Source organism: Solea solea, chromosome 12, assembly GCF_958295425.1.
Source record: "Solea solea chromosome 12, fSolSol10.1, whole genome shotgun sequence".
Taxonomy (NCBI): domain Eukaryota; kingdom Metazoa; phylum Chordata; class Actinopteri; order Pleuronectiformes; family Soleidae; genus Solea; species Solea solea.
Window position 1 is genome coordinate 27,689,516 of NC_081145.1, and position 27,181 is coordinate 27,716,696.

The following is a 27,181-nucleotide window of genomic DNA, read 5'->3' on the forward strand; positions in this document are numbered from 1 at the left end:
TGCCTGGGATTTTCAAATATGGGTGAAGCCGTCAAAAAAGCTGATTTACTCCCATTGATCCGACTGTTGGTCGTTATTCTGCCCTGTTGAATCATGACGTCACAAACAAACAAGTCAACTCGATAGCTTTCAGTGATAATGCTGCAGTGGTCGCCATTCTGCATCTTTTACTATAGTTACCCTTAAAGTCAATCGTTGCGTTGGCCCGTTGGATGAAATAAACGATATTTAGTTATGTCCCGAGTATTAAAAAGAGAGAATCACAACAACCATCGTGTCTAATGGCCAGAAAATGAATGCATGTTATAGCATTGTGCCAGAATACTGCACACAAATTAGAAACTAGCATGTTCACCTGGGTCTTTCATCCCTACTGATGCCAATCAAAACCAATAAAAACCCATGTGCATTGCGGAGTCCTGTGATGTGGGATTAAATGTAGATTAGAGAAATGTCTACTGGCAGAAAACTTTCTGAAATTCAAGGTTTGTGTCAAACTCGGGAACGACTTATTTGAATCTTACCGATAAAGCAACCTCTGCATGAACTCTGCATACGAACATCACTTTAAAGTCCCCGGAAACATGGTTTCATGTCTGAATCATTTCTATTCTTATTTCTAAGAAAATGCACTTACTGTATTTGCTCCGTTGCAGAGATAAGACCGCTAACACTCTCATGTCTGTACAGTGAATTTGAAGCAACAAGCTAGTTATAGCCAAGCTTAGCACCAAGACTTGAAACAAGTGGTAAAATGATCGGAGTTTAACGACGAGTTCACCGTGATCCAACCGTGATCCAACCGTGAAGTTGGAAAATATGGATGCTATCGTGTCTTGGGCTAGCCACGATTGTTTCTAACTTTGGCAGAAAAAATGCTGATTCGTGTTGACTGAGAAAATTTGTTTTAAAAAAAAAAAAATAATAATTCTACTCTTTTGTTGCTAAATGTTTTTTTTGTTTGTTTTTTTGGTATAGTTATTTAAAATAACCCAAGTTCATGCACTGTTTTCATGAAGTTAAAAGTCAATGTTCAATGGCTTGCTGGTTAATGGGATAGTTTATTTTTAAGTTTTTGTTTTTTATGAGGTTACCCCCCCCCCACCCCCCCCGTCCAGAACCAGCCTGAAACACGGAGGTTCACTCTGTGAAAACATGGCTGCCAGTGGAAAAACTAGAAAATCCACCATCCACTCTCCTGCACCAAAGTTCTTGGAGAAAAGTTCTACAGTTTTTGCTTCAGTGCAGTAGACCACAGCAGCTCCTGTGTCCTCACAAGCTAAAAATGCTGGGGGGGTTTTCAAAGGACTTTGGTGTGTGGCGTGAAAAGACAACATTATGAGGAGTGCTGACTGTGTCAGTTCATCACACAACCACACGTATTCTCTTCTCCTCTGGGTTCAGATTGTTAGCTCGTAGCTCGTAGCTCGGGCTGATGTTTTTGAGATGGTCTCTTGTTTCATAGCTCCTACTTTGAGTAGCATAATGTTTGAGTTTCTTGCCATAGTCGATGTGAAAATCCCACCCACAATAAATCAATGGTGCCTTTTGTTTGTAAACAAAAAAAAAAAAAAAAAAAAGGAATAAATGATGTTTAATCCTCTTCAGGTGTGAAGAAGTTTGATTTCTTTTGACTCCACAGTGACGGGACATCGGACAGATCCGTCCTCTGCATCACTCTAGAAACCAAATTAAAGCTCCATTAAGATTAATTCCTCCGTTCAGGATTTACACGTGAGTCTCATGTTTAGATTTTCTTGGACCTGACGTCGGCGTTTGTGACGAGGCCTGTGACTGGCACTCAGGTGTGTACGGGAACCCTGCCATGGCCGACACTTCGCCCCTTGCTTGACTTCGGTTGCTAAGCAAAACGAAGCAGGAAAGTGTGTGTGGGTGGATATCCACATAATCCGACTGGAGGTTTTGTTGCTTGCAGCTGAAGGTCGACCGAGATCAAAGCTTGTGATGAACAACAGTGACGTTCTTCAACCAACACAACAAACTAACCTCATTTTTCAATCTAAATGATGAGATTTTGACTCCAAATGTGACTTTTTTCTAAGACTCTAAAATGTCTAATTTCCACCGTTAACCATCTAACGCCAAGCGTAATGCAGACAACTTGTTAGCGTTAGCGCCCTCACTCTGAGTCTGTTGCCAGAGAGGAGACAGTTGGAGAGAGAACACCTGGACACAAGTTTCCATTTCTTTGGCCTGTTTTTGGACAAATTTCAAAAACAGGTCTGGACAGATTGATGCATTCAGTGTGTTGTCATCTTCTTCATCACGCACTAATGGGAGCCCTCTGGTGTTTTTTTTGCGCCTCTCTCAATGCCTGGCAACAGCCGCGTGGCAACTGTGGCCCCCGGCAACCGTCACCTAAACACAGTCGCAGGCGGTCCCACACAGTTTGCACCCAGTGGAGCCTGAGCTGCCGCGCCGAGTAAACAGGAACCGAGGAAGAGCTTAACTGCTGAGAGCCCTGAGGCAGAAACACACACACACACACACACTGCCGGTGACTTCCACCTGTTTGGACGGTCTAAACAAAACCGTATCTCTAACTTTAACCATAACCACAATTCAAATCTTAGCAGGAATGAGGTTCTTCCTCATTAGGACCACCTTTTGTAACTACTGATCCTCACAAGGTCAGTGTTTATGACCGACAAAGGTCCAAATACAAGTACAACAAATAAAATAAAAAATACCATTACTGTAATCAGAAAAATAAACCTGTTTTTGGCTGAAAAAATCCTTTAAATTAAGCCTTTAATGAGCATCACATAAGTGCATTTGTGTAAAAACACGCTGGTCCCTCGGTGCATTTAGTGTTTGAACTTTAAACACGACGTGAGCTGCTCAATCGCCCATACATCAAATCCCATAGAGAAAATCAGCGTTTTTAGCTCGAGGGCACACAGGAGCTGCTCGTCTCCCGCTGCCTCATTAGGTCTTTTTTTGTCACCGAGGTAAATCCGACGGAAGGAAATCATACAGCGACAATTCCCAAAATGACCCATTTGAAGTTGACTGATGAAGTCGGCAGTGGACCGACGGCTCCTGTTGGCTGTGGTTTAAAATCGCTGATTTTCTGTATGGGTTTTGGTGCAGAGGAGTGAGCAGCTTACTCAGTGGCACAAGCTCCTGTCTCCTGTCAGTAAATGTTATAGAACAGTGAGATAAAACAGCAATTTATGTGTTTTTTTCCCAACTGATGTGATGTTTGTTTGTTTTTTGACCCAAAATCCCTGGAACACCCCTGGGGAGAGAGAGAGAGAGAGAGAGATGAGTCATCACAAAGTGAATGCACTCTTGTTTCCCTGACTCTTTTAAAGCTTTGCCTCAAAGGTCAAACATTTGGAATTAGACCGTCGGCTCCTTTCAGACGTTCACAACGAGCTCTGTGACTCAGGGTGACACCGTGAAATGAATTCATGAAAGCAAAGAGAACCAAGAAGGACGTTTTGTGTTTTGTTTGTGTTGTTTTTTTTCCCATCAGGTAGCTGGATGACGTTCCTGTGAAGCTTCACACAAAGGCAAATACTCATCTATTTTTTTTTCTTTTGGTTCATTCGTCAAATGCAACACGTTTGCTGCTCGAGCGGTAGAGAGTCGTTAAAATGTGGTCGGTGGTAGCTATGCAACGGCGACGCCGGCAAGTGCGCGTGGGTGACGATCGAGAAATTCAAGGAATGCAGAACTTTTACAAAGATGTACTAAATAATAAACTTAAACCTCTCGCCGCCTCCCCTTCCAAAGCATTTCTGGGGAACTATGGTGGCTTTCACCGACCAGACTTTTATTAAAGAACAGCAGAAACTAGTGATTAAGAACTTATTTACTGACTCCTTTATCCATGTGAGAATTGAAGACTTCCATTCATTTAACCAGCAGAGACACCCCCTAGTGGCTAAATGCCACGTCTATATAACTAGCCAATCTTTACTTTTCAAAGCGGAACACAACATCCGTTTGAAAAAAAAAAAAGTATAGTAAGCTTTTGCTTTACGATAAGAAACGTGTCTGTTCAGGCATCCGTACATGGGGAAACAAAATGGCGGCCTCTGTATAGCAAGACCCTTGCCTAGATTAATTGTAGAAAATGTTACAAAATCACTCCACTGTCTCCCTCACTGTTCAGTCAATGTATGCTGAAGTTATAGGGCACTTCCTGTTTTGTGGCAAAATGACAGTTAAATTTAAAACGGCCGACATCCTATTGGCTCACGTTTGTGTCCGTAGACGTGTTCCGGGTCGGTCTCTTGTGTCACGTATAAGTGTTTCAAGGTGGTCGGTCAATGTATGCTGAAGTCATAGGGCACTTCCTCTTTTGTGGTTGAAATTCGCCAAAACGCTGATGGTTACTGTGGCCACGCCCTTTTCTTACCGACATAATAAACGCACCAATTTGGACGAGTTCGCTCATTTACGTAGAAATTCAAAATGGCCGACTTCCTGTTACGTTGAGGCCATGGTTACGGTCAACTTTTTTGTTCGTCTTGGTCTATAACATCTTCTCACCAAGTTTCGGGAAATTCGGTGGAACTCAATTTTGCCTCTGTTTTCACCCTAGGGGGGCGCTATAGAGACCTTGAGGTCTGGGAACTATGCCATATCACATTTTCGCCAGACCTGACCTCCATGCAAAGTTTCAAGAGTTTTTATGCACGTTAACCTCCTCAAAAATGACCTCAAAGCCGTGGAGAGAATAATAATCTGCAGGATAACGAAAGGTTTCTCGCACAAATTCGTGCCAGGAGCCGTTTCGGCCCCTGATATTCGTGGCTCGGGCCCCAATATTAAGGTTACTATCCCCAAAGATGGGAAATTGTGAGTTTTCCAGAATTTTCCATGTCGTGAGTCGTCTCGTAAACATGGGTTTGAAGACACTGATTGTTCTGGTGTTCTTCACTGTTTGACCTTGAGAGTTTTATTTGTGACGTTTGAACTCAAACATCTGACTCCAGGGTTTATTGACTCGTTTATGAGCTCACACACACACACGCACACAGAGGCAACCATTTTGTCCGTGTGTGTTGGTGATGAAGGCCACTGTTGTTCTTCTCTCTCTGTGTTTTTGCGTGGACATCGTCGTCCCTGCTGCTCACACAGGTAAGAAACAAGAACTTATATTTGACTTTATTTCAGTGGGAAGGAGATTTCTTCTTCTGTGTCTTCTTAATCTTCTTTGTCTTCTTCGTGTTATTATTTGTCTTTTTCTTCGTCTTCTTTGTCTTCTCCTTCATCTTCTTCATCTTCTATGTCTTCTTCGTCCTCTTCTTCTTCGTCTTCTTCCCAGGTTTAAAATGTGGACTTGCACAGATGTGGAGTCCGGTGGTTGAGTCTCTCAGGGTTGTTGGAGGCAGCGAGGCCACGTACGGATCACATCCTTGGCTGGTCAGTCCTTTAATATTCTTTCATGTCTTAAACTTCTCAGCCGTCAGCAGTGTGTGTACTCGTGTTTATATAAAAACCTAAAAACCTCTCTTTGTGGGGACATTTTGTCTGGGTTCCACAACTTTAAAGGGCTTTTTCAGGAGTTAAGACCTGGTTTTAGAGTCAGAATTATGTTAAAGTTCAGGTAAATTATTACATTTAAAGGTGGAGACATGTTGTGTGGTTAGGTTAAGTTTGAGTTTAGGGCAGTACTAGTTATGGTTAAGGTTAGAGTAAGTCTTCAGGAAATGAATGTCAGTCAAAGTAATGTCCTCATGACAGAACCTCAATGTTTTTGAAGTTTAGAACTAAGATTTGAACCCGTGGTTGCCTGTCCTAAGAAGAATAGCTGCACAAACCTGTGTGTGTACTTGTACTCTATTGTATGTATGTATGTATAGTCTACACCAGTGTATCCCAAAGCCTGGGTCGGGACCCACAGAAGGGTCGCGGGAGATTTTTTAGGGTCCCCAAATGTCAAATAACATGCAGAAAATGAAGTTTTGACTAATTTATCAAACATTTCTTACAATGATTCCTTCACCCAGGTTTCCCTGCGGCTCAAAAACTCTCATTTCTGTGGAGGAACCGTCCTGACTCAGCGCTGGGTCATGACTGCAGCTCACTGCTTCACGTCCGTCTCAAGGTCTGTGCGTTCACACAGTTATTCCTCCGTTCATCACTGTGACAGCACGTACAACAGTACAGAGTATTAGAGCCAAAGAGTCGCTTCCACTCCCTCTGCAATTCTTATTAATTAAATTATTAAACTGTTTCTTGGCAAACTATAAAAACCTCCTTGAACAGTATGAACATGTAACCAGTAGCAGCCGTTTCCTCCTCCACAAAAGAGAGGATTTCCTCCAAGTCTTTGTCATTCTTTTCTCGGAAGTGACTCAGTTTGTTTTGTCAAAGTCCTGAGACTTGATGTTATGATGAGACTGAACCAAAGACTCCACGTTCCTCGTCCTCTTCTTGGATTTAACTTGAAAATAATGTTAAGACATTATTCTTGTAATTTTGAGGCTTTATTCTCCACAGCAAGATGTTGTTGTCAAACTCTTGAGAAGCAGAGACTCACTTTCATTCAATATGGCTCAAAAAACAGACTTTAGTCACTCAACAAAAGGGTCGCCAAATAAAATCTATGCCTGCTGAAGTCTACAGATTCAAGATTCAAGATTCAAAGTGTTTATTGTCATATGCACAGTAAAGAGACACGTTTCCCTGTACAATGAAATTCTTACTTTGTTGTCCACTCAAAAATACCAGCAAAAAGTAAACAAGAAATAGTATTTAAAAAAAAGTATATAAAGATACATATAAAGAAAAATAATAAATATTAAAAAGATATATATGTATATATATATATATATATATATATACACATACACATATATACAGTATCTTATTTCAACTTTATCTCAGACTTTTCCAGCAGGAAAATTTCTTTTGTAAACCACTCACTCTCCCACACCAAAGTCCATTGGTGTATTTTTAGCTCATGGGGACACGGGAGCTGGTGGTCGTCTGCTGCCTCGTGTGGTGAGTTTGCGCCTTGAAGGTAAATCAGAGTATAATATTTTAATTACTGAAAATACAAAAGAACTCAGTTTAAACTTACTCACGAAGGCAGCAGTGGATCAACAACTCCTGTGTGCCGTGACGTGAAACTAACTTTTCTCTATGGAATGTGGTTGGGGAGAGTGTGTGGTTTGCAAAGCGACGCAAACTTCATTTTTTTAGTCAGAAAACAGAGAAATAAATTGACACAGTCCTAGGATATCTTTGACTTCATACACATGGATTTTGTGTTTTCACTTTGACTCATCAAGTGACCACGATGACCTGAATTGGCTCATTTTCTGGAGTGAGCGTGGTCGTCGGGGAGTTTGACCGCAGGGTGGAGGATGAAGAAGAGCAGGTGTTTGGGGTGAAGACCGTGTCAGTGCACGAGATGTACCATCACGCTTCGCCCATGAGCTATGACATAGCTCTGGTCGAGCTGGACCGACACATCCGACTGGGCAGGTTTCCGATCCAATCATCGTCGATCAAACGGCGGTTAATGTTTATACTGATACGTAATTTTTTTCTTTCTAAACAGGAGTCCATGTGCAGCCATTATGTCTACCGTTACCTGATGAGAGAGTTTTTCCTCACACCAGTTGCATTGTGGGTGGATGGGGAAGGATAAAGGAAAGTATGTTGTTTTCTCCAAAATGCATTTGCAGTGAGATTTCTTGCGCGACTTTGGTTGACGTACTTGTTTGAGTTCTAGAGCTAAAGAATTTGAACCAATAGCTAATAGCCAAAAATTTACTTGGGTATTTTAAGGAACCACCAGGTCTTAGGGTCTACCAGGTCTACAAGAAAACAAAATGATCATCCAGTTCTGATACAACTTTGGGATGTTGGGAGAACCGATCGTCTGAGGTACTTATCTATTTAGCGAATACAAAGTCCTTCAGCCAAGCAGTTGCCTCCTGGTCTGCTGTATGGAGGGTGACTAATCCTCCCCCACAAGCACAAAGTGGGCTTGGGCTACTGACCCATTTGTGAAGGCTGGCCAAGCACAGGCCATGTCCAGTACTGAATCTATTGAGATTTGAACACTGGCTCGTTGAGAGGACTGTGTCCGGGATCTGTTGGGTCAGGTCTGACACCAGATGTTTATTGGGGACCTCCTTGGATGCCCATTCCTTCTCTCAAGCTGATTGGATGGTGAAGTCAGCTGGTGGGGTGTTCTTTCACATGGAGCTTCTGGAAGAGAGTCGAGCAGTGGGTGGGTTGAAAATGTCTGCATGGCTTGGTAGATGGGGGAGTCCTTGACCTTTCGAACTATCCTTTGGGTAAATGCTGCTCATCCAAGGTACTGAAGACAATGATGCTAAGTTTGAGTTCCATGATTCCGATCACCCGACATGACGGGACATTTGCGTCTACAAATCTGCGTCTGTTTAGACTTTGGCTGTCAGTTTTTAATCCAAAATTTGGATATCTGTTCAAACTTGGGGGGAAATACATTCTTCCCAGAACCTCAAAAACCCATTTATATCCAAAACATCTATCCTAGAAGCACCCCGGACAGTCTGAAGTAATTACTGTGGGGTCCAGCAGAGGCTGCTGTGAGTACAGCTTGGCCTTAGATCCACTTTGAATTTCCTATTCGTCCAACAGAGCTAAACAAGCGAGGTTCTTCACCTTCTTCTCCCTTTAGGGGTCACCACAGCAGATCATCTGCCTCCACCTTGCCCCTATCCCTTGCGTCATCTTCTGTAACCCCCATTTTGCAGAAGCATGATGAATGTTCTAGCCATTGAATGATCCATCACTCCCATTAAATATCGTGAAAGCAGACTTTGGTGTTCAGTTTTTACTCTGATCTGTTGTGTTCTTTGACAGGGGGTCGTCTTCCCGTGGTGCTCAGAGAGGTTCGTTTGGACCTGGTAGATGCAGCCAAGTGCAACCACGTCCTCAGAACAGTCAGAGGTTCACATCTCAACCAAAGACCAGTCCGACCTCAGACTGCCGTGACAGTTCTGTGCGCTGGGCCGGAGAGAGGCGGGAAAGACGCCTGTCAGGTAGAAGAAAAAATTCTCACCTAGTATCTTTACACCTTGGGGAAAGTCTTTCAAGTTTGGTACAAAACTTCCCTTGGACTCACAGGTGAAGTGATGAGAATTTGGTGTTCAAAAATTCATGACCTAGCAAAGCATGTGGAGTCTGGAACCGGACTGGTTAGGAGAGGTGTTGGCGGAGATTCATGCCTTCCTCCGTCTCCTCTCCAGGGCGACTCTGGAGGTCCCTTGGTGTGTCCGGCCGGGTCAGGTGGAGGCCACTGGGTGGCACTGGGCGTAACTTCCTGGGGTAAAGGATGTGGTCGGAGCTGGGGAGACAACGGCAGCCGCCCGCCTTCCAGAAGGGGATCACCGGGGATCTTCACTGACGTCAGGCTGCTGCTGCCCTGGATAAAACTTCAACTGAGGCGAGGTGAGTATCAGAGCTGGTGATCATGTCCATTGGTGAGGTTCGCACACACACACACACACACACACGTTGACCTTTGACCCTCTGTGTTTGCTTCAGCCGACCAGAAGAAACAGGGAAACACTTTATCAGGTGAGTTGGTTTTTGTACTTGTGGCTTTGTGAGGACCAAAATCATAAACGCATACAGGGTGAGGACGTTTTGGCTGGTCCTCACGTCCAGACCTCACTAAAGGTCGTTTTTGGGGAGGTTAAGACCTGGTTTTAGGGCTCGGGTTAGAATTGAGTTTAGGTTAGTGTAAGGGTTAAAGGTTAAGGCATTGTCAATGAGGGTAAATGTGTGTGTGTGTCAGGCCTCTGCAGCGTCACAGATGGATCTGTATATGACAACGATGGTGTGATCAGAAACCCCGCCCTCTCCGGTGATCGCTATAACAACAATGAGTGAGTGACACTGCAAAATTACACTGCATGAAAATGAAGTTATAAACATTAATATACACTTATTTATTCTGGTGTGCGTGTGTGTGTGTGCCTGTGTGTGTCCTCAGGTTGTGTGTGTGGAGAATCCCTGCTCCTCCAGGTCGTAGTCTTGTGTTGGAGTTTGAGTCGTTTAACCTGGAGAACGACTCGCACTGTCGCTATGATCGACTCACTGTATCAGCGGGGACCTACAGACCGGTTGGTGAGGTTCTCTCACACACACACACACACACACACAGACCGCCAGGTTTCATCATGTGAATACTGTATGTGCACGCTCCTGCACCAAAGACCATTGAGAAAAACACAATTTTAGCTCACACGGACACAGGAGCTGCTGGTCCACTGCTGCCTCGTGTGGTCAGTTTGTGTCACGGAGGTCAATCTGAACCAAATATTTCAAACACAAAAAATAGCACATTTGAACTTAGTTACGGAGGCAGCAGTGGATCAACAACTCACTGATTTTCTCTATGTTTGTTTGTTTGTCTGTCACAGGTGTTTTCTGTGGAAGTGTCTCACTCAGCTCAGTGCACCTAAGTCCTTCCCAGAATGCAACACTTCTATTCTCCTCTGATGTCAGTAGAGCAGGAAGTGGCTTTGTTATCAGACACCGTGCTGTTCAGGGAAACACTGGTCCTGGTGGGAACACACACACACACACACACACACACACACACACACACACACACACACACACAAATAAAATACACAAAGCGTTCAATTTTGTGTCTTTATTCAGTTTTCAGATGGTTTTTTATGCACATTTATTTATGTGTGTGTGTGTGTGTGTGCGTGTGTGCGCATGTACCACAGAATGTGGGACACTTGTCTTCATTGAAGATGAGACTGTCGTCCACAGCCCACATTACCCACAATCCTACAGCAATGACTGCGTCGTGCGCTGGGTCATCTACGCTCCCCGTGGTCACATTGTGAAGGTGATGCATTAAAGGGAGAGTTCGATGCTTTATCTCACACTTAAGACAACATTTACTGACTGTAAACTGCACTTTGTAAAAACGCTCACGCTCCCACCACCAAAGTCCATAGAGAGAATTGTCCATTAAACCATCACAGCACAAAGGCGCTGATTTTCTCTATGGACTTTGGTGCGGGAGGGTGAGCGGAGTCCATTTCCAGTTGGAAAAAGAGTGTACAGCAATGAAATGAAGTACTTCACGTATTCTTAAGATGATATTGACGGTTAAATCTGTTTTTCCTTTTTTTGGACTCAACAAAAATCTCACTTCTGTGACTGATCTCACACATCACACAGCTGCAAGGTTTTGTCGTCATTAGAGAGGAGAATTTACAGCCTCACATTTTCTCTCGTGATCAGAAACAAAAAGGGGGGAAGGATTTTAGCGATGATAATACTACTAAGGCTTAGCTTCATAAATGATGTACACCTGCTTTGATCTACAATATCTTAGATATCTATGTGTGAGGCTTTATCTTGTCTTTAAACGGCCTTTTCTGACTAGAAACTGTAGTTTTTAAACCAGTTAGATATAAAGTGTGTCCAGTCAGATATAAAGTGTGACCAGTCGGTTGTATAAAGTGTGTCCAGTGAGATATAAAGTGTGATCAGTCAGATATAAAGTGTGATCAGTCAGATATAAAGTGTGATCAGTCAGATATAAAGTGTGTCCAGTCAGATATAAAGTGTGATCAGTCCGATATAAAGTGTGTTCAGTCAGATATAAAGTGTGTCCAGTCAGATATAAAGTGTCAGATATAAAGTGTGACCAGTCCGTTATATAAAGTGTGACCATTGATTTGATTCAGATTTGATGCATGTGTGGAGGTTGGATTTGATATGTGGCACTGAAAATATCCAGTTCATTCATATTTCTATTTGCACTTGCACCACAAGCTTTATTGACATACATTTCGACAAAGACATTTAATTTGTAAATACCATATGACATGACAAAACATATATGATCAATTATCATCTCATGTCAGGTTATCATGATGCTCAACTCTGCAGAAATATCGTATCTTTATAGAAATTTAATTTAAGTTACGACAATTGTATTTTTATTTTATCTACTACTACTACTTATATATAGATATATACCCCACTTATTATTATAATAATAATAATAATAATAATAATAATATACTGTATATACAATAATATAATATATCAAATAATACTAAAGGATGGCGTGTAAATGGACAAGCATGTTTACAGGTGCAAAGCAGCATCTAGTGACAATTCCTAGGAACTACAAGTAAAACCAACATTAAAATCTCATGAATGTGAGCTGTGACAGTAGAATGATAATAACAATAATAATAATAATAATAAAGGCTGTTGATACTGTGATATGTCGATATTATAATTGTTATTATTATTACTCAGCAGCAGGAAGGAAGACTCAAGGAAAACAAAATGATGATATATTTTTCATGAGTCATGGACACAAATGTCCCAGAAAACTGCATTTCCTGACGTCTATGGAAGACCAAACCTGTCGTAAATGAAAAAATAAATAAATACATTGGAAAAGTGAATAATGGCAGTTTTGGTCCTCCGAAATTCTTAGAGTTATCAGATGAAAGTGATATTTCAAGTGTTTTTAGCCACTAAACAAAAGGCTAATTATATTTACGCCTGTTAAAGTCTACAATGCATTATTTTTTATTTTTTGTATTTCTCTGTCAGCACTACAGCGCCACATACAGGCCTGGCACATAGACAACAGCATTCCGATTACTTTTCAGGGGTTTTTGTGTATTAAGGCATTTCTTGTAACTATTCTAGTTACAAGGAGAAAAAAGGAACGGTTCATTTAGGAGAAGTTCTGTCCTGAATTGAAATCCAGTCAGGCCGTGTGTCGAGAAACTGACTGGATCTTTGTTTCTGTCTGTTTTAGTAAACCCAGATGTGCAGCAGTCCAGTACCAGAACCACTTCCTACCAGGGTGATGTGGATCAGGGTCCCAGACTGGATGACGTGGACACAAGCTCAGACGATGAAGAGTCTAGTGGAGGATCCTCATCGTTGATGTTGTCACCTGTGCGACCACGCCCCTACACAAAAACATAACATTTCAAATCATCCAGGGATGGCTGTAATGCTGAGCAACAGCGCCCCCTGAAGCCACAAGTGGTTGTTAAAGGAACGCTTCACCTATTTGTATGTAGCTTTGTATTACTAGGATAGGGGCAGTATTTTTGAAAAATTGTGCTTCCCAACCTCAGTTTCCCCTGAGTCTCGACACTAATGCTGCCCTCTACAGTTAGATATTCTTAACGTTATTCTCACTGATATATATTCTCACTGTTTCCACGTGAACAGAGCGCCCAAAAGGGTATGTGTATTTACCTAAACCTGGTTCCGTGTAAACGGGCCCTCAGAGAGTGGTAGTAGTTGATTGTTGGGGCTGGTTTTCTTTCCTTGAAATCTATTTTCGGTGTTGAGCCATTGAGTTGTCTTCTTGTCTCTGAGACACTTTTTGTCTATATTTAGTAAACATTTTCTTCCAGAAGAGGGCAGCATTACACCTGCCAGAAATGATTATCAGAAGAAGAATATGATTTTAATGTGACATTGCCGTTGCCATTGCCAAATGGCTATGAGCTTTTTACAGAATAATAAGAATAAAAGTAAACCTTTGAATGAAAACAAAAAGGCCACTGTTGGTACAGTTTAGTGAAGCTGAAGTAAACATTCTATTCCTTTGATGTTATCGGAATCATTCTTGGAAAAGCAGAGGCTCGGAATTGGCTAAGATCAAGTGTAGGTGAAGGGCGGTCAAACAACAACTGGCTCATCTGACTTTCATGGTTAAAAAATGAAGAGCAATCATTGAAATGTATTAAAACAAGATGATGACAGATGCCAAAGAAGCATGAGAATAATTTGTCACGTTGACTGAATTGAAATGATCACAGCAGTGGAGTGCACTATGGAAACTATGTTTGCACGATTAAAGAAGTGAAAGGAAAATCCTCAGTGCGAGATGGATGACAAGCATTCCAGCAGCCCAAGATCCCATAAAAGAGAAGATGAGCTGAGGAGGAAGATTCTTGAGGAAAATCGAGTGTGGCAAGCTAAATTAAAAACATTATGGAAGAAGGAGAAGTTCAGCGAGGACATAAAAAAGACAGTGAAGAAGTGCACAGATTTAGAAGCCGCACCTTTAGACGTGGCAAAGGCGGCTCGTGCATTTCAGCGGAGGACTGAAAATCGGATGCTCCATCCTCCACTGATATCATACAAGAGATCCTACTCCTGGCCTCAAGCCCCGGAAGCTAAGCTGCAAGAAGATTCAGCAGATGAGAACCAGGTGACCGACAGCTTGACATATCGCAATAAGGAGCTCCATTGCTTACCGACATGGGAAAAGCTTCATTTTCAGCTGGAATCACTGGCTCACCAACAGAGGCCTGATAATCTGGAGGTCCATCCTCCACTCACATGGGAGACAAGTGAATCCTTCAGGCTTCACACCCCACTCTCTGAGTTGGAAACGGCTGAGGACTCAGTGGATGACAATCAGGTGATTGTCAATCTGAAATATCAAAGAAATGAGACAGTTGAGCCTGTGCTGGTTTTACCCACAGACCCTCAGAAGATGAATAAACTTCTGGAGGATGAGATTTGGGAACTTCACAAGGCTTTGTTGACATTACTGGCAGACAAAAAGAACACAAACCATCTCAAAGATGAAAATCAGCAGCTGCATTCGTCACTGACACAGGAGAGGAGTGCCACCTCCAGGCTTCAGGCCCAAGTCTCACAGCTGTGCAAGACCTTTAACCAACAGAAGCCTGACTATCTGAGAAATCTAAATCAGAAACTCCATTCTTCGCTGACAGAGGAGAAAACTATGAAAACCAGGCTTCAGACTGAGGTTTCCGAGATTCGTAAGAAGTTACAGACTGCCCAAATGAGGGTCGACAATCTGGACAGTGTAAATCAGGAACTTCGTTCTTTGCTGACTCAGCAGACCAACGTCAGAACTGAGCTTCAGGACCAGGTCTCCAAATTGAAGGAAACTCTGCAAAAATCACACGCTGCTTTCAGAGAAGACTATGAGGAAGTTAAAAGACGCCTGACAAGTGAGATCAAGAAGAATTTTGAACTCCAACAAATTAAAGACAAAGCTGAGAAGCAGGTAGTGAAGGTCTGCCAGACCACACAGACTGAAATTTATGAAAAGACAAAAGCGGAACGCACACATTTCAAAAACATGGCTTCGGACAAAGAAAATGCAGCTTGTGGAGCCAAACAGAGAATTGTTGACCAGGAAAATGAAATTGAGCAGCTTCGTTCTTTACTAACTCAGGAGAGGAGTGCCACGTCCAGACTTCAAGTCCAGGTCTCCGAGCTGCATACATCTTTGCAGGCTGACCATCAGAGGATTGAAAATCTGATCAATCTAAATCAGGAGCTTCGGTCTTCATTGACACAGGAGAACACTGACACAGCTGGGCTTCAGACAAAATCACAGGCTGACCAGCAAAGGATTGAGAACCTTGAGAAAAAAGTTCGAAAGCTCAGATTTTCACTGAGTCAAAAGACTGATGAAAGCACTGAGCTTCAGGCCCAGGTCTCTGAGCTGCATAAGAAATCGCATGCTGACCAAGAGATGATTGACAATCTGGACAATGAAATTCAGAAGCTTCATTCCTCGCTGGCACAGAAGAACTTTGTCAAAACAGAGCTTCAGGACAAGGTCTCCAATTTGGAGGAAGCGCTGCAGAAATCCCAGGCTGTGTTTAAATCATTCCAGGCTGACTATGAGGAGGTTAAACGACGGCTGACATGTGAGAACAAGAAGAATGTTGAACTCCAACACCTTAAGGAGAAAGCAGAGAAACAGGTTGTGAAGGCCTGCCAGACCACAGAGACTGAAATGCTCTTTGTGAGCAAAGAAATCTTTGAAAAGACAAAAGCAGAGTGCAAACATTTCAGAAACATAGCTTCAGACATAGAAAAGGCAGCATGTGCAGCCAAACAGGAGATTGACGATCTGGAATATAAAATTAAGCAGCTACATTCTTCGCTGTCACACGAGAAGAGCACCAGCTCCAGACTCCAAGCACAGATCTCCGAGCTGCAAACATCGTCACAGGCTGACCAAGAAAGGATTGCCAATCTAGAAAAAAAAGCTCGGAAGCGCCGTGTGTCACTGACACAAAAGACTGATGAAAGTACTGGGCTTCAGGCCCAGGTCTCTGAGCTGCATAAGAAATCACAGGCTGACCAACAGATCAATGACAATCTGGAAAAGGACATTCAGGAGCTTCGTTCTTCACTGGCACAGCAGAACGTTGTCAAAACCGAGCTTCAGGACCAGGTCTCCAATTTGAACAAAGCTCTGTGCAAATCACAGGCTGAGTTCAAGACATTTCAGGATGACTACAAGGAGGTGAAAAGACGCCTGATATGTGAGACCAAGAAGAATGTTGAACTCCAACACCTTAAGGAGAAAGCGGAGACGCAGGTGGTGAAGGTCTGCCAGACCACAGAGACTGAAATCCTTGTGAGCAAAGAAAGTTACGATGATATAAAAGCAGAGTGCACACATTTCAAAAACGTAGCTTCAGACACAGAAAAGGCAGCCAAACAGGGGATTGACAATCTTGAAAATGAAATGCAGCTGCTCCGTTCTTCGCTGACACATGAGAAGAATGCAGCCTCCAGACTTCAAGCCCAGGTCTTTGAGCTGTGCACGACTTCACAGGCTTACCAACAGAAGATTACCCATCTGGAAAATGAAATTGACGAGCTCCATTCTTCCTTGAAACATGAGAAGTGCGCTGCATCCGATGTGCAGGCCCAAGTCTCCGAGTTGCTGAAGATTTCACAAACTGACCAACAGAGGATTGAAAATCTGAAAAATCAAAATCAGGAGCTCCGTTCCTCACTGGCACAGAAGATCAGCAGTGAAATCACACTTCAGGCTGAGGTCTCTAAGTTGAATTGGAATTTACAAACTGACCAACAGAGGATAGACCATCTCAAAAAAGAAAACCAGGAGCTCCATTCTTCGTTGGCAGAGGAGAACAGTGTCAAACTTGGGCTTCAGGCCCAGGTCTCTAATTTGAAGAAGACCCTGCAGAAATCAAAGTCTGACCTCAAAATATTTAAGAAGGGCCACAAGGAGGTGAAAGAACATGTGGTGTGTAAGAAGAAGAAGAAAAGTGCTGAGCTCCAACACCTTAAGGAGAAAGCAGGGAGGTGGGTGGAGAAGGCCTGCCAGACCACAGTGATTGAGACACTCTTTGTTAGCAAAGAAGTTTACAAGAAGACTAAAGCAGAGTGCGCACATTTAAGAAATGTAGCTTCAGACAAAGAAAAGGCAGCGTGTGCAGCCAAACTGATAATTGACAATCTGGAAAATGAAATTCAGCAGCTACATTCTTCTCTGTCATACGAGAAGATTGCTACCTCCAGACTTCAGGCCCAGATCTCAGAGTTGCACACAGCTTCACGGGCTGACCAACAGAGGACTGACAATCTGGAAAATGAAACTCGGGAGCTCAGATCTTCACTGTCACATGAGAAAAGTGCTACATCCAAGTTTCAGGTCCAAGTGTCAGAGTTGCTTAAGACTTCACATTCGGACCAACAGAAGATTGGCCACCTGGAAAATGAAAATAAGAAGCTTGGGTCTTCGCTGGCAAAGGAGATTTATATAAAAAACAGTCTCCAGGCCCAGGTGTTGGAGCTGCATAAGAAATCACAGGCTTACCAACAGAGGATTGGCCACCTGGAAAATGATAATAAGAAGCGTGGTTCTTCACTGACAAAGGAGATTCATACAAAAATCAGTCTTCAGGCCCAGGTCTCGGAGCTGCATAAGAAATCACAAGCTGACCTTCAGAGGATTAACCACCTGGAATCGGAAAACCAGAAGCTCCGTTCTTCGCTTACTGAAGAGAACATTGTCAAAATGAGGCTTCAGTCCCAGGTCTCTGAGCTGCACAAGAATTTGCAGGCTGACCAACAGAAGATTGACCATCTCAAATACGAAAATCAAGAGCTCAGATCTTCACTGACTGAAGAGAACATCATCAAAACGGGGCTTCAGTCCCAAGTCTCAGAGCTGCACAAGAAATCCCAGGCTGACCAAGAGAAGATTGACCATCTCGAATATGAAAATCAGGAGCTCAGTTCTTCACTAAAACAGGAGAACAGTGTTAAAACTGGGTTTGAGGCCAAGCTATCCGATTTGAGGGAGTCTCTGCAGAAATCGCAGGCTGACTTCAGAGAGTTCAAAGATGAATACGAGGAGGTTAAAAGGCGACTGACGTTTGAGATGAAGAAAAATGCTGAACTGCAACACCTTAAAGAGCAAGCAGCGGTGCAGGTGGAGGAGGCCTGCCAGACCACAGTGACTGGAACTCTCCTTGTTAGCAGAGAAAGTCATGAAAAGACAAAAGCAGAGGGCAATCATTTCAAAAACATAGCGTCAGACGCGGTGAAGATGGCACGCGATGCCAAACAAAGAGGTGATGATCTGGAGAACGAAATGCAGGAGCTCCGTTTGTCACTGACTCACAAGAAAAAGGCCGTATCCAGGCTAAAGACCCAGATCCTGAAGCTGCGCAAGACTTCACAAGCTGACCAACAAAGGATCGACAGTCTGCTAGAAGAAAATCAGCAGCTCCGTTCTTCACTGACACCCGACAGCTCCAGGCGTCAACCTCAGGTGTCCGAGCTGAATCAAACTTCACAGGCTGACCCACAGAACGATGTCACTTACAATCGGACACTCACGTCCTCGATGACACAAGAACAATTTGAGACAATCAGCCTCCAGGCCCAGGGCATGAGGGCTGAGGCAATATGTGAGACACCTGAGGTATCACTGAAGAAGAAGAAGAGGCGGTGGAAGAGGTTCCTTAAATCCTTTACTTTTGGCTAAGGCAGCAGATAAAGACTAAGATGCACACACTTACCATCATGTCCCATTTTTTACACATGGTATATATATATATATATATATATATATATATATATATATATATATATATATTTATATATATGTATATATATATTTATATGAATATTTTCCTGCTTTAATATTGAAAATAAAGATATTTTTAAATGCATTTTATTGAAGTACCCTTTTAATTCTGTGGCTGGTTCAGAGTTTTATTCAATATACAATGAAGACATAAGGTCACAGAAAGTACAGTTCTCTCTGATGGTCAGTTTGTTTACATGTCTAGGTTACACGTCTAAAACTTTTAAAATACTTGTAAACACGTTAATCGGACTAACACAAATGATTGAATTACGCGACCGTGTTGGCAGGCAAAGATGCGATAAAAATGAATAGGACCCGTGCTGGATTCAAACTAACTTCTCTTCATCTTACTCTTCACTTCATCAGAGAGTCACTGAAAGTTGACAAGAGCCTGGAGGGAAACAAATGTACACAATCTGGCTTTGTGACAAACATGCACTCTGGAGTCTACTGGCAAAGACAGTGATGTTGTCACTGGAAGGGTGAGGGCTCCAACTGAGAAAATATTGAGCTCTTGAAGTAACGCCATCACACCCTGGTATATACATTAGAACAGAATTTCTGATTTTCCTCCAAGAACCACCAGACAAAGCTCACATTACCACTGGTGGCACAGGTACCACAGTTTGCGAACCATGGAGTTCTAGTATAAACGTCTACAGAGGTGAACAGGGCGCGTTCTGCACATGCTCCACAAACTCTTCCCCTGGAATTCGACCCAGAAATAATAGAAGAAGACGGTAGACAGAAAAAGAAGAAGACAACCTGGCCAATCCATTGTTTTGGGCTGCGAACTTGTGAGTGCACCCGAAGCAAGAGTGCCACGCACTTTGGCCAATTAAAGTTCAAATCTCCTGTTGTGATAATGAGTCATCTATAACTGATATAATCCATGTTTTAATGATCGTATTATATTCCACCTGTGCACTAGAACTTTTCTCATCTGCGAAAGTAACTGATTTTTTACCATGTGCCGTATTAAAATGCATTCTCTTCAGGGACTACAGATTTACAGAGATTATGTAACCACTCTCCCTCTTGATCTTTGCGTGTGTGTGCGTGTGTGTCTCCTCCCTTCCTGCAGTGGTGTGATGTGAAGGCTCTGCTGCTCACTGCCTGCTCACCACCTCTGTAATATGTAGGGCCATGATAAGATCAGTCTTCCTATTGGTACTCTGGACTTTGTGTCAACCTTTCCCCCAGTGACAAGACCGCCCCTTGAAACAGCCCTGTCACTCATCAAAGAGAGACAGAGAGAGAAACTGTGTTACCTTGACTTTGCAGACTCTTATCTAAGGCAGTTGCTGTGAGGACAAGACACTCACATTTTACAACTATGGATCAAAACTTGGTGAGAGTTTACTTTCACACTTTCTATTTTTGTTAACTTTCACTTTATTTGTCCTTTTCTCTGCCTACCTACCTAAAAAAAAGAATTTCTATCTGTCTGTTAGCTAAACATTTGCTGAAAAGTTACATTTCAATCTATCTGTGAGGGAGGGTAACGCTAATGGACAGGGAGTTAGCTTAAATTTTGCCCAAAGTTAGTTATTAGTTCGGCGAAGTATTACATCTCTTTGAAGAGCTGGGTCTTCAAGAACGTCTTGAAGATAGACAGGGATGCCCCCTGTTCTGGTAGAGCTCGGTAGGTCACGAAAAGAGTCTGGATTGTCTTGGCACCATCAGACGACAATCATTTGATGAATGGAGCAGTCAAGGGGTAACATAAGCCTTTAGGAGAGCTTTTAAGTAGGTGGGAGCAGACCCATGAAGAACTTTGTAGGCTTACATCAGGGATTTCAATTTAATGCTAAGGGTAGCCAGTGGAGGTCAATGAACAGAGGGTGACATGTGCCCTTTTAGGCTGATTTTCCATGAGCCTGAGGTTTCTATATTATCCTCTCAGGTGATCCCGGTGGTGGCGGCTTCTTCTGTGGTGGTGATGACACTATTGTACTTCCTCCTGCGAGGATCTTCAGGAGAGAAGAAGAACAAGCAGCCTGTCACTCTGCAAGACCCGATGGTCAAGTACTCACTTCCCCTAACACACAAACAGGTTGGTGTGTACACTTTAAAGAGGTAGTTCAGACTAGTGACTTTATACCAGACTTCTGTAGTTGTTGGAGATTAACCCACGTTTTTAGGGTTGTTAAGTAGTTAAAACTGATCTACAGTTCGGCACTGTTCTGCTTGATTTCTGTCCACACGTCTCCGGAGCACAGCCTACTCTACAGACTACAGTGGCAGCGGTCGCCGATCGCCGGTGCTATCCCTAAATCCTCTGTTAAATATAGAGATTTCCCTGGTAGTTGTTGGAGATTAACCCACGTTTTTAGGATTGTTAAGTAATTTTAACTGATCTACAGTTCGCGTTGTTCAGCTTGATTTGTGTTGGACGTCTCTTCCTGTGACGGTTATCTGGCCAGTCAGTGGCCGGCAGTCTGACCAATCATCACATATTTACCTACTCAGCACTCAGCTTTTGGAACCTTGCCAGAGCAGGTATTAAAAAGAGTACCTGGTACCAGATACTATGCTAGTGGAAATGCTACTTAAACCGTGGCGAGGCGAGGCGAGTAGAGCTGGTGGAAATATGCCATAGGTATATCAGCAGCTCCTGTGTACCCACAACCTAAAACAACTGATTTTCTCCATGGAATTTGGTGTGAGAGTGTAAGCTCTGTCAGCAGAGGCTTTTTTATCTGGTAGAAATACCATTAAATATAAGATGTTGTACAAAAAGCATGGTTTTTGGTGTCCCCCGTTGTTTTCACTAAGCACGTCTGTCTCCAGCTCTATGTAAAATGTCTAATAATAAGTACATCATGCAGCCATGCTTAAAAAAAACCTGAATGATCCCTTTAAGTTGTGTTTGTCCTTGAACAGGAAATCAGTCACGACACAAAGAAACTGCGGTTTGGCCTTCCATCTGAAGCTCATGTCCTTGGACTTCCAGTCGGTACTGAAACTCTTCTCCCTTCTCTTTGCTCTTCCGTTTCTGTCTTATGATCTTGGATCGAGTACAATTTTAGTTTATTTATTTATTGACATGTTTTTATGTGAATGTAAATGACATTACTTCTATATTTCATTAGTTACATATGACTTTTTTGGAAACTTGAAAGTGTAAACTCTCCATCAAAGTCCATGGAGAAAATCCGAGATTTTAGCTCTCGGTGACACAGGAGCAGCTGGTCGACTACTGCCCCCTTTGGTTAGTTTGTGTCACTGAGATAAATCAGAATGAAGAATTTCAAACTCTGAACTCACAAAATAACACATTTGAATTCACTGATGGAGGCAGAAGTGGATCAACTACTTTCGCTTGCTGTGATTTAAAATCGCAGATTCAGGCTGTGCGTGGTTTTTACAAAGAAACACAAATTCATGAGTTCCCAGCCAGACAAGGCTGTGATAAAATGGGGAACATACGTTTAAAGTACTAAACTAGCGTAGACTTGGTTGACTGGGGGGTGCAAGTTCGACTCCACCCCTGGTGGATTGTACTCAATTCCACTGTAAGTCGCTTTGGATAAAAGCGTCTGCTAAATGACATGTAATGTAATGTTGACTGAACTCCTTTTATGCCATGTTTTCAGTGAGAGAGAGCGCCTCCTTGTGTCAGTTGTCAACTTTGACAATGTGTCCAGATCTCATACAACCACACAAATAAACTCAAAACTGACCAATCCCTTTCCTATTGTCCACAGGTCAGCATGTGTACCTATCAGCAAAGGTAAATGGCAGCCTGGTGGTCAGAGCCTATACTCCAGTCTCCAGTGATGAGGACCAAGGATATGTTGACCTTGTGGTGAAGGTAAATAAAGTGGGTTAAATAAAGTGGACCAACTGGATGTTGTTTTACTTCCTGTCAAAAACAACTAATGGCAGTTTTGAGGATTTTAAATAAAATAATGTTATATTCTGTTGTAGTAAATAATAGTAGCACTCTGCACATATATAGATTAAATCAGGTTTCTGATATAGATCACGTGGCAAGATGGCTACCCAACTCATACTGGATGTGCAAAGTCCGGCTACATCCTGTCCAAACTATTTATGGTGGTTTCAGGGATTTAGCATGGACCAAATTGGGTTTCTGGTGCGGATCGGGTAGTGACAGCCTTCAGAGACTCTTGAAAGGCCCTTAACTACAATTTTCTTCTCAGGTTTACTTCAAGAACTGTCATCCCTCCTTTCCAGAGGGAGGGAAAATGTCTCAGTACCTGAACAACATGACAATCGGAGACACTATTGATTTCAGAGGACCTAATGGACTGCTGGTGTATAATGGAAAAGGTCTGTGATGTGTGTTGTTCTTCTTCAAATCAGTTGTATACAGTGCATTGGCAGTCCTTATAGTCGCCAGCAGATGTTGCTGTGGCACTGTCATTCTGAGCTTCTTTGGTTGCTCTTATTACAGTAGGTTGACACTTCCCTCTCTCTTCTGCTCAGGTCAGTTTTCCATCAGACCAGACAAAAAGTCAGAGGCCAAACTTCGGAAGTTCAAGCACGTTGGAATGATCGCAGGAGGAACAGGTTTATATACATTTCTTTGCTTTATTTGCCACTGTTAGACAGCCTTTTCTGACTGGAAGGTTTTTATAGTTGTGTTTTCCTTGTGTTGTTCTTGTGTAGCACTACCTCATACAACCATCATTTTTAGGATAATTTGATGATATTTTGTGTACATTCCCACATAAAAGGGCTCCATTTAAACTCTCCTCTCCTTCTGCTAGTTTGATATGAATCACCCTCTGAGACCAACTTCATTCTTCTTTCATCACAGGTATCACTCCTATGCTGCAGTTCATTCGTAGGATCACAGCCGACCCCACAGACAACACCAGCTGCTCCCTCATATTTGCCAACCAGGTCAGATCAGTGCAGTATATTGATTTGGGAAATCTTAGTGTTACTGAACATAAATGAAAAATGCCCTTGATAATCTCTCTTTCACTCTCTATTGCTCAGACTGAGAAGGATATCCTCCTGAGGGAGGAACTGGAGGAGGTGAAGAAGAATCATCCTGACAAAGTCAAGGTCTGGTTCACACTGGACAAACCTCCACAAGGTAAGGTTTTCTTCATTTGTGGACAGGACAACAAGGCGTCTGATTGACTTCATAACTGTCTATGTACCGCCAATTCCTGTTTTTAAATAACCCATCTATCCATCCATCCATCCATCAATTCACCCATCCTCAAACCGCTTATTCAAGATTGGTCGTGGGGAAGCAGCTCTAACAGGGGGCACCAGACTTCTCTTTTCCTGGCCACATTGTTCAACTCTGACTGTGGGATCCCGAGGCACTCCCAGGCCAGTGAGGGGATATAATCTCTCCACCTAGTCCTTGGTCTGCCCCAAGGTCATCTCCCAGATTCCTTCTGGCATCCTTACCAGGATCCCGAAGCCGCCACTACTTTGCATGGAAAGTAGCCAGTTACAGTGGCTCTACTCTGAGTCCCTCACAGATGGCTGAGCTTCTCACCTGCTTGTACCCACGATCTTGTTGTTTCAGCCATGACCTGATCACTGATGGCCATAGGTGAGGGTAGAAATGAAGATTGACCAGTAGAATAAGAGTGTTGCCTTTTGGCTCAGCTCTCTTTTCGTCACTACGTTGCGGAGTTTGGGTCATGGGGGTAACAGCTCTAGCAGGGGGCACCAGACTTCCCTTTTCCTGGCCACATCGTCCAACTCTGACTGTGGGGACCCCAGGCACTCCCAGGCCAGTGAGGAGATATAATCTCTCCTCCTAGTCCTTGGTCTGCCCCAAGATCTTCTCCCAGATGGATGTGCCAGAAGCATCCTTACCAAGAGCCTGAACCACTGCAACTGACTCCTTTCCACGCAAAGGAGCGGCGGCTCTACTTTGAGTCCCTCGGTCCTGACCTTATGTTGACCATGCTTGACCATAGGTCAGGGTAGAAATGAAGATCGAGCGGTAAATTGAGAGCTTTGCCTTTTGGCTCAGCTCCCTTTTTTCGTCACAAAGGTGCCGCAGAGCGAACGCAATACTGCACTGGTACTTTATTTCAGTAATGTTTCTGACTGGAAACAAACTTGTAAATAGCTTTCTCTACTTTTGAGCACACAGGGACACAGGAGTGGCTGGTGTACTGCTGCTAAACTTTTTACTTTGAGACATGTAGGCCACATTACCACTCATAATGTGGGATCTCTTGAAAATATTTCCATGTTACCATACAGGATATATACAAATATGTATATAAATATGCAGAACATGTGGGTATTAGTGCCAGGCTGCAGGAAGCTGAATGAAGCTTAAGGCCCCGTCATCTGGTTTCAAACAAGAAGAAAATCCTCACAGGCTGAGAAGGGAGATACTGTAGCTCCAGCTGGGTGTTTAAGGAAAAGAAGCAAAACACTCGTGCCTATTTGCATAATCCTGGAAGTGAGCAGAAATGAACCTTGTTACATCATTTTCTTCCTTTGAAGGCCTTGATCAGAATATGTATTCTGTCTCACTGCATCTTCACTACTTCCATTCATTTCAATCTTTTCATTTGAAGAAATGTCTGGATGCCACAGCTACTGAACATTTCTAGTGCAGTGTTCAGTCTTATTCTATGTTTTAATTGTGTATGAAAAAGAAAATTCCACTACTCATTTTATATGTCACCTCAATAGTTGTGCTTACTTTAGCTGCAGTCTGTTCTGGGCTTTTGCGTTGCATTAACAAAACAGGAGTCAGTTCATGTCCAACTTTATGCTAGCTTACCTCAACTGTGGTAGTTTGGCTAACTTTAGCCAAGTCTTCTGACTTTTGTGTTTTATTAGCAAAGTAGTGATTAGTTCACAGTCCATCTATGTGCTAGCTTATGTCTCTAGCAAGAGTTTGGCTAACTTTGGCTCCAGTCGTAACAAAGCAGGGGTTGGTATGTCTATTCTCATGCTAGTGTGGTAGTTTGACAAAGTGAGGCTGAAATCTTTTTATTTATTTATTTGATTTTGACGTTTATGTTTCATTAATAGAGCAGTGGTTGGTTCACGTCATCATGCTTGCTTACCACATAGATAGACGATAGTTTGGCTAACTTTAGGCACAGTTGTGACCTAATTTAAATGAGCCAAACACCCGTTTCTTTTAGCTGCCTGATGAATTGTACATTTTTACTGCAGAATCCTTTTTGAGGGAAAATGAATGAGCTTCCCTCTTCTGCATTTGCTCCTTGTGGTATTTATTAAAAGTTAATGGTAAGAGATAAAAAATGTTAACGGTGTTACTGAGAGGCCAGTGTATGGACCAATAAGAGACAGGTTAGCAATATGCAAGATATAGTGTGAACGCAGAAAAAAGTAAGAGTCTCTTCATAAATTTGAGTGAATGAATACATTTGGGGATATGTTTCATTTGTAGAATTAAACATCGCAGAAACCTATGTCCAAACCTCCACTCACTGTTATACTCTGGATTTTCAGTCATTTTTTTAGTCATTTTTTCATCAAAGTGTTGAAAATAATTTGCTTTTCTGATTCCACCATTTGTCTTTTTTTGACAGGCTGGAGCTACAGCTCAGGGTTTGTCAACTACGACATGATCAAGGACCACCTCCCTGCTCCATCTGCAGATGTCCTCATTGTCTTGTGTGGTCCTCCACCAATGATACAGTATGCCTGTCTCCCAAATCTGGAGAAACTGGGACACAAAACAGAAAACATCTTTTCTTACTGATGACCTACAGGGCAGCTTTAGTCACTGTTTGGTCACAAATCACTTCTATGAACACAGCTGATTTTATACAAAGTGGTGCGTGTGTACCATTTATACCTGTTGCTGGTTATTGCTGTGTTTGTCTTCTAAGATTTTTACTGTCAAACTGAGATTTTAGGCCTTAATAAAATGCTTTTTATGAAAGAGTAAAGATGTAAAAACAACAGTATAGATTGTTGCTGATTTTTCCTTCAATAATAATAATGATAATGATAATGATAATGATAATAATAGTAATTATCTCTTACTTTATCTTGATCATTTCACTATATCATATATATATGCATATATACCCATATATATGTATATATATACATACATATATATATAACTATATATACTACCGGAAATACCAAAATAATTTAATGTTTTGTTAATTAGTCAATTTTTAGATTTAATATATATGACAACAACAAATATGTGTTAATGTGGAACAATGTTACCTTAAAAAATCCAAAACACTTTTTTAAAACATTGTTCAAAACAAGTTCAATGTGGCAAAATATTGTGTGTGCGAGTGTGTTTTGCTGCGT

General features: G+C 42.4%; 2 protein-coding genes across 2 annotated transcripts; both read left to right on the top strand.

Annotated features, from left to right (window-relative positions):
• Nucleotides 1–5,016: 5,016 nt before the first annotated feature.
• LOC131470025 (ovochymase-2) lies at nt 5,017–10,864 on the top strand. Its single transcript, XM_058645513.1, has 12 exons — nt 5,017–5,115; nt 5,303–5,400; nt 5,988–6,102; nt 7,311–7,466; nt 7,547–7,642; nt 8,845–9,023; nt 9,231–9,432; nt 9,529–9,561; nt 9,782–9,872; nt 9,980–10,113; nt 10,410–10,553; nt 10,728–10,864. Exons 1-12 carry the CDS (start codon nt 5,046–5,048, stop codon nt 10,862–10,864), a joined length of 1,455 nt encoding a protein of 484 aa, XP_058501496.1. The 5' UTR covers nt 5,017–5,045.
• A 9,249-nt stretch (nt 10,865–20,113) lies between these two features.
• LOC131469528 (NADH-cytochrome b5 reductase 2) lies at nt 20,114–26,814 on the top strand. The gene is made up of 9 exons (XM_058644551.1): nt 20,114–20,261; nt 20,817–20,966; nt 21,797–21,869; nt 22,621–22,727; nt 23,080–23,209; nt 23,366–23,449; nt 23,700–23,785; nt 23,885–23,984; nt 26,437–26,814. The coding sequence occupies exons 1-9, from the start codon at nt 20,247–20,249 to the stop codon at nt 26,607–26,609; spliced, it is 918 nt and encodes a 305-aa protein (XP_058500534.1). The 5' UTR covers nt 20,114–20,246; the 3' UTR covers nt 26,610–26,814.
• The last annotated feature ends 367 nt before the right edge of the window (nt 26,815–27,181 follow it).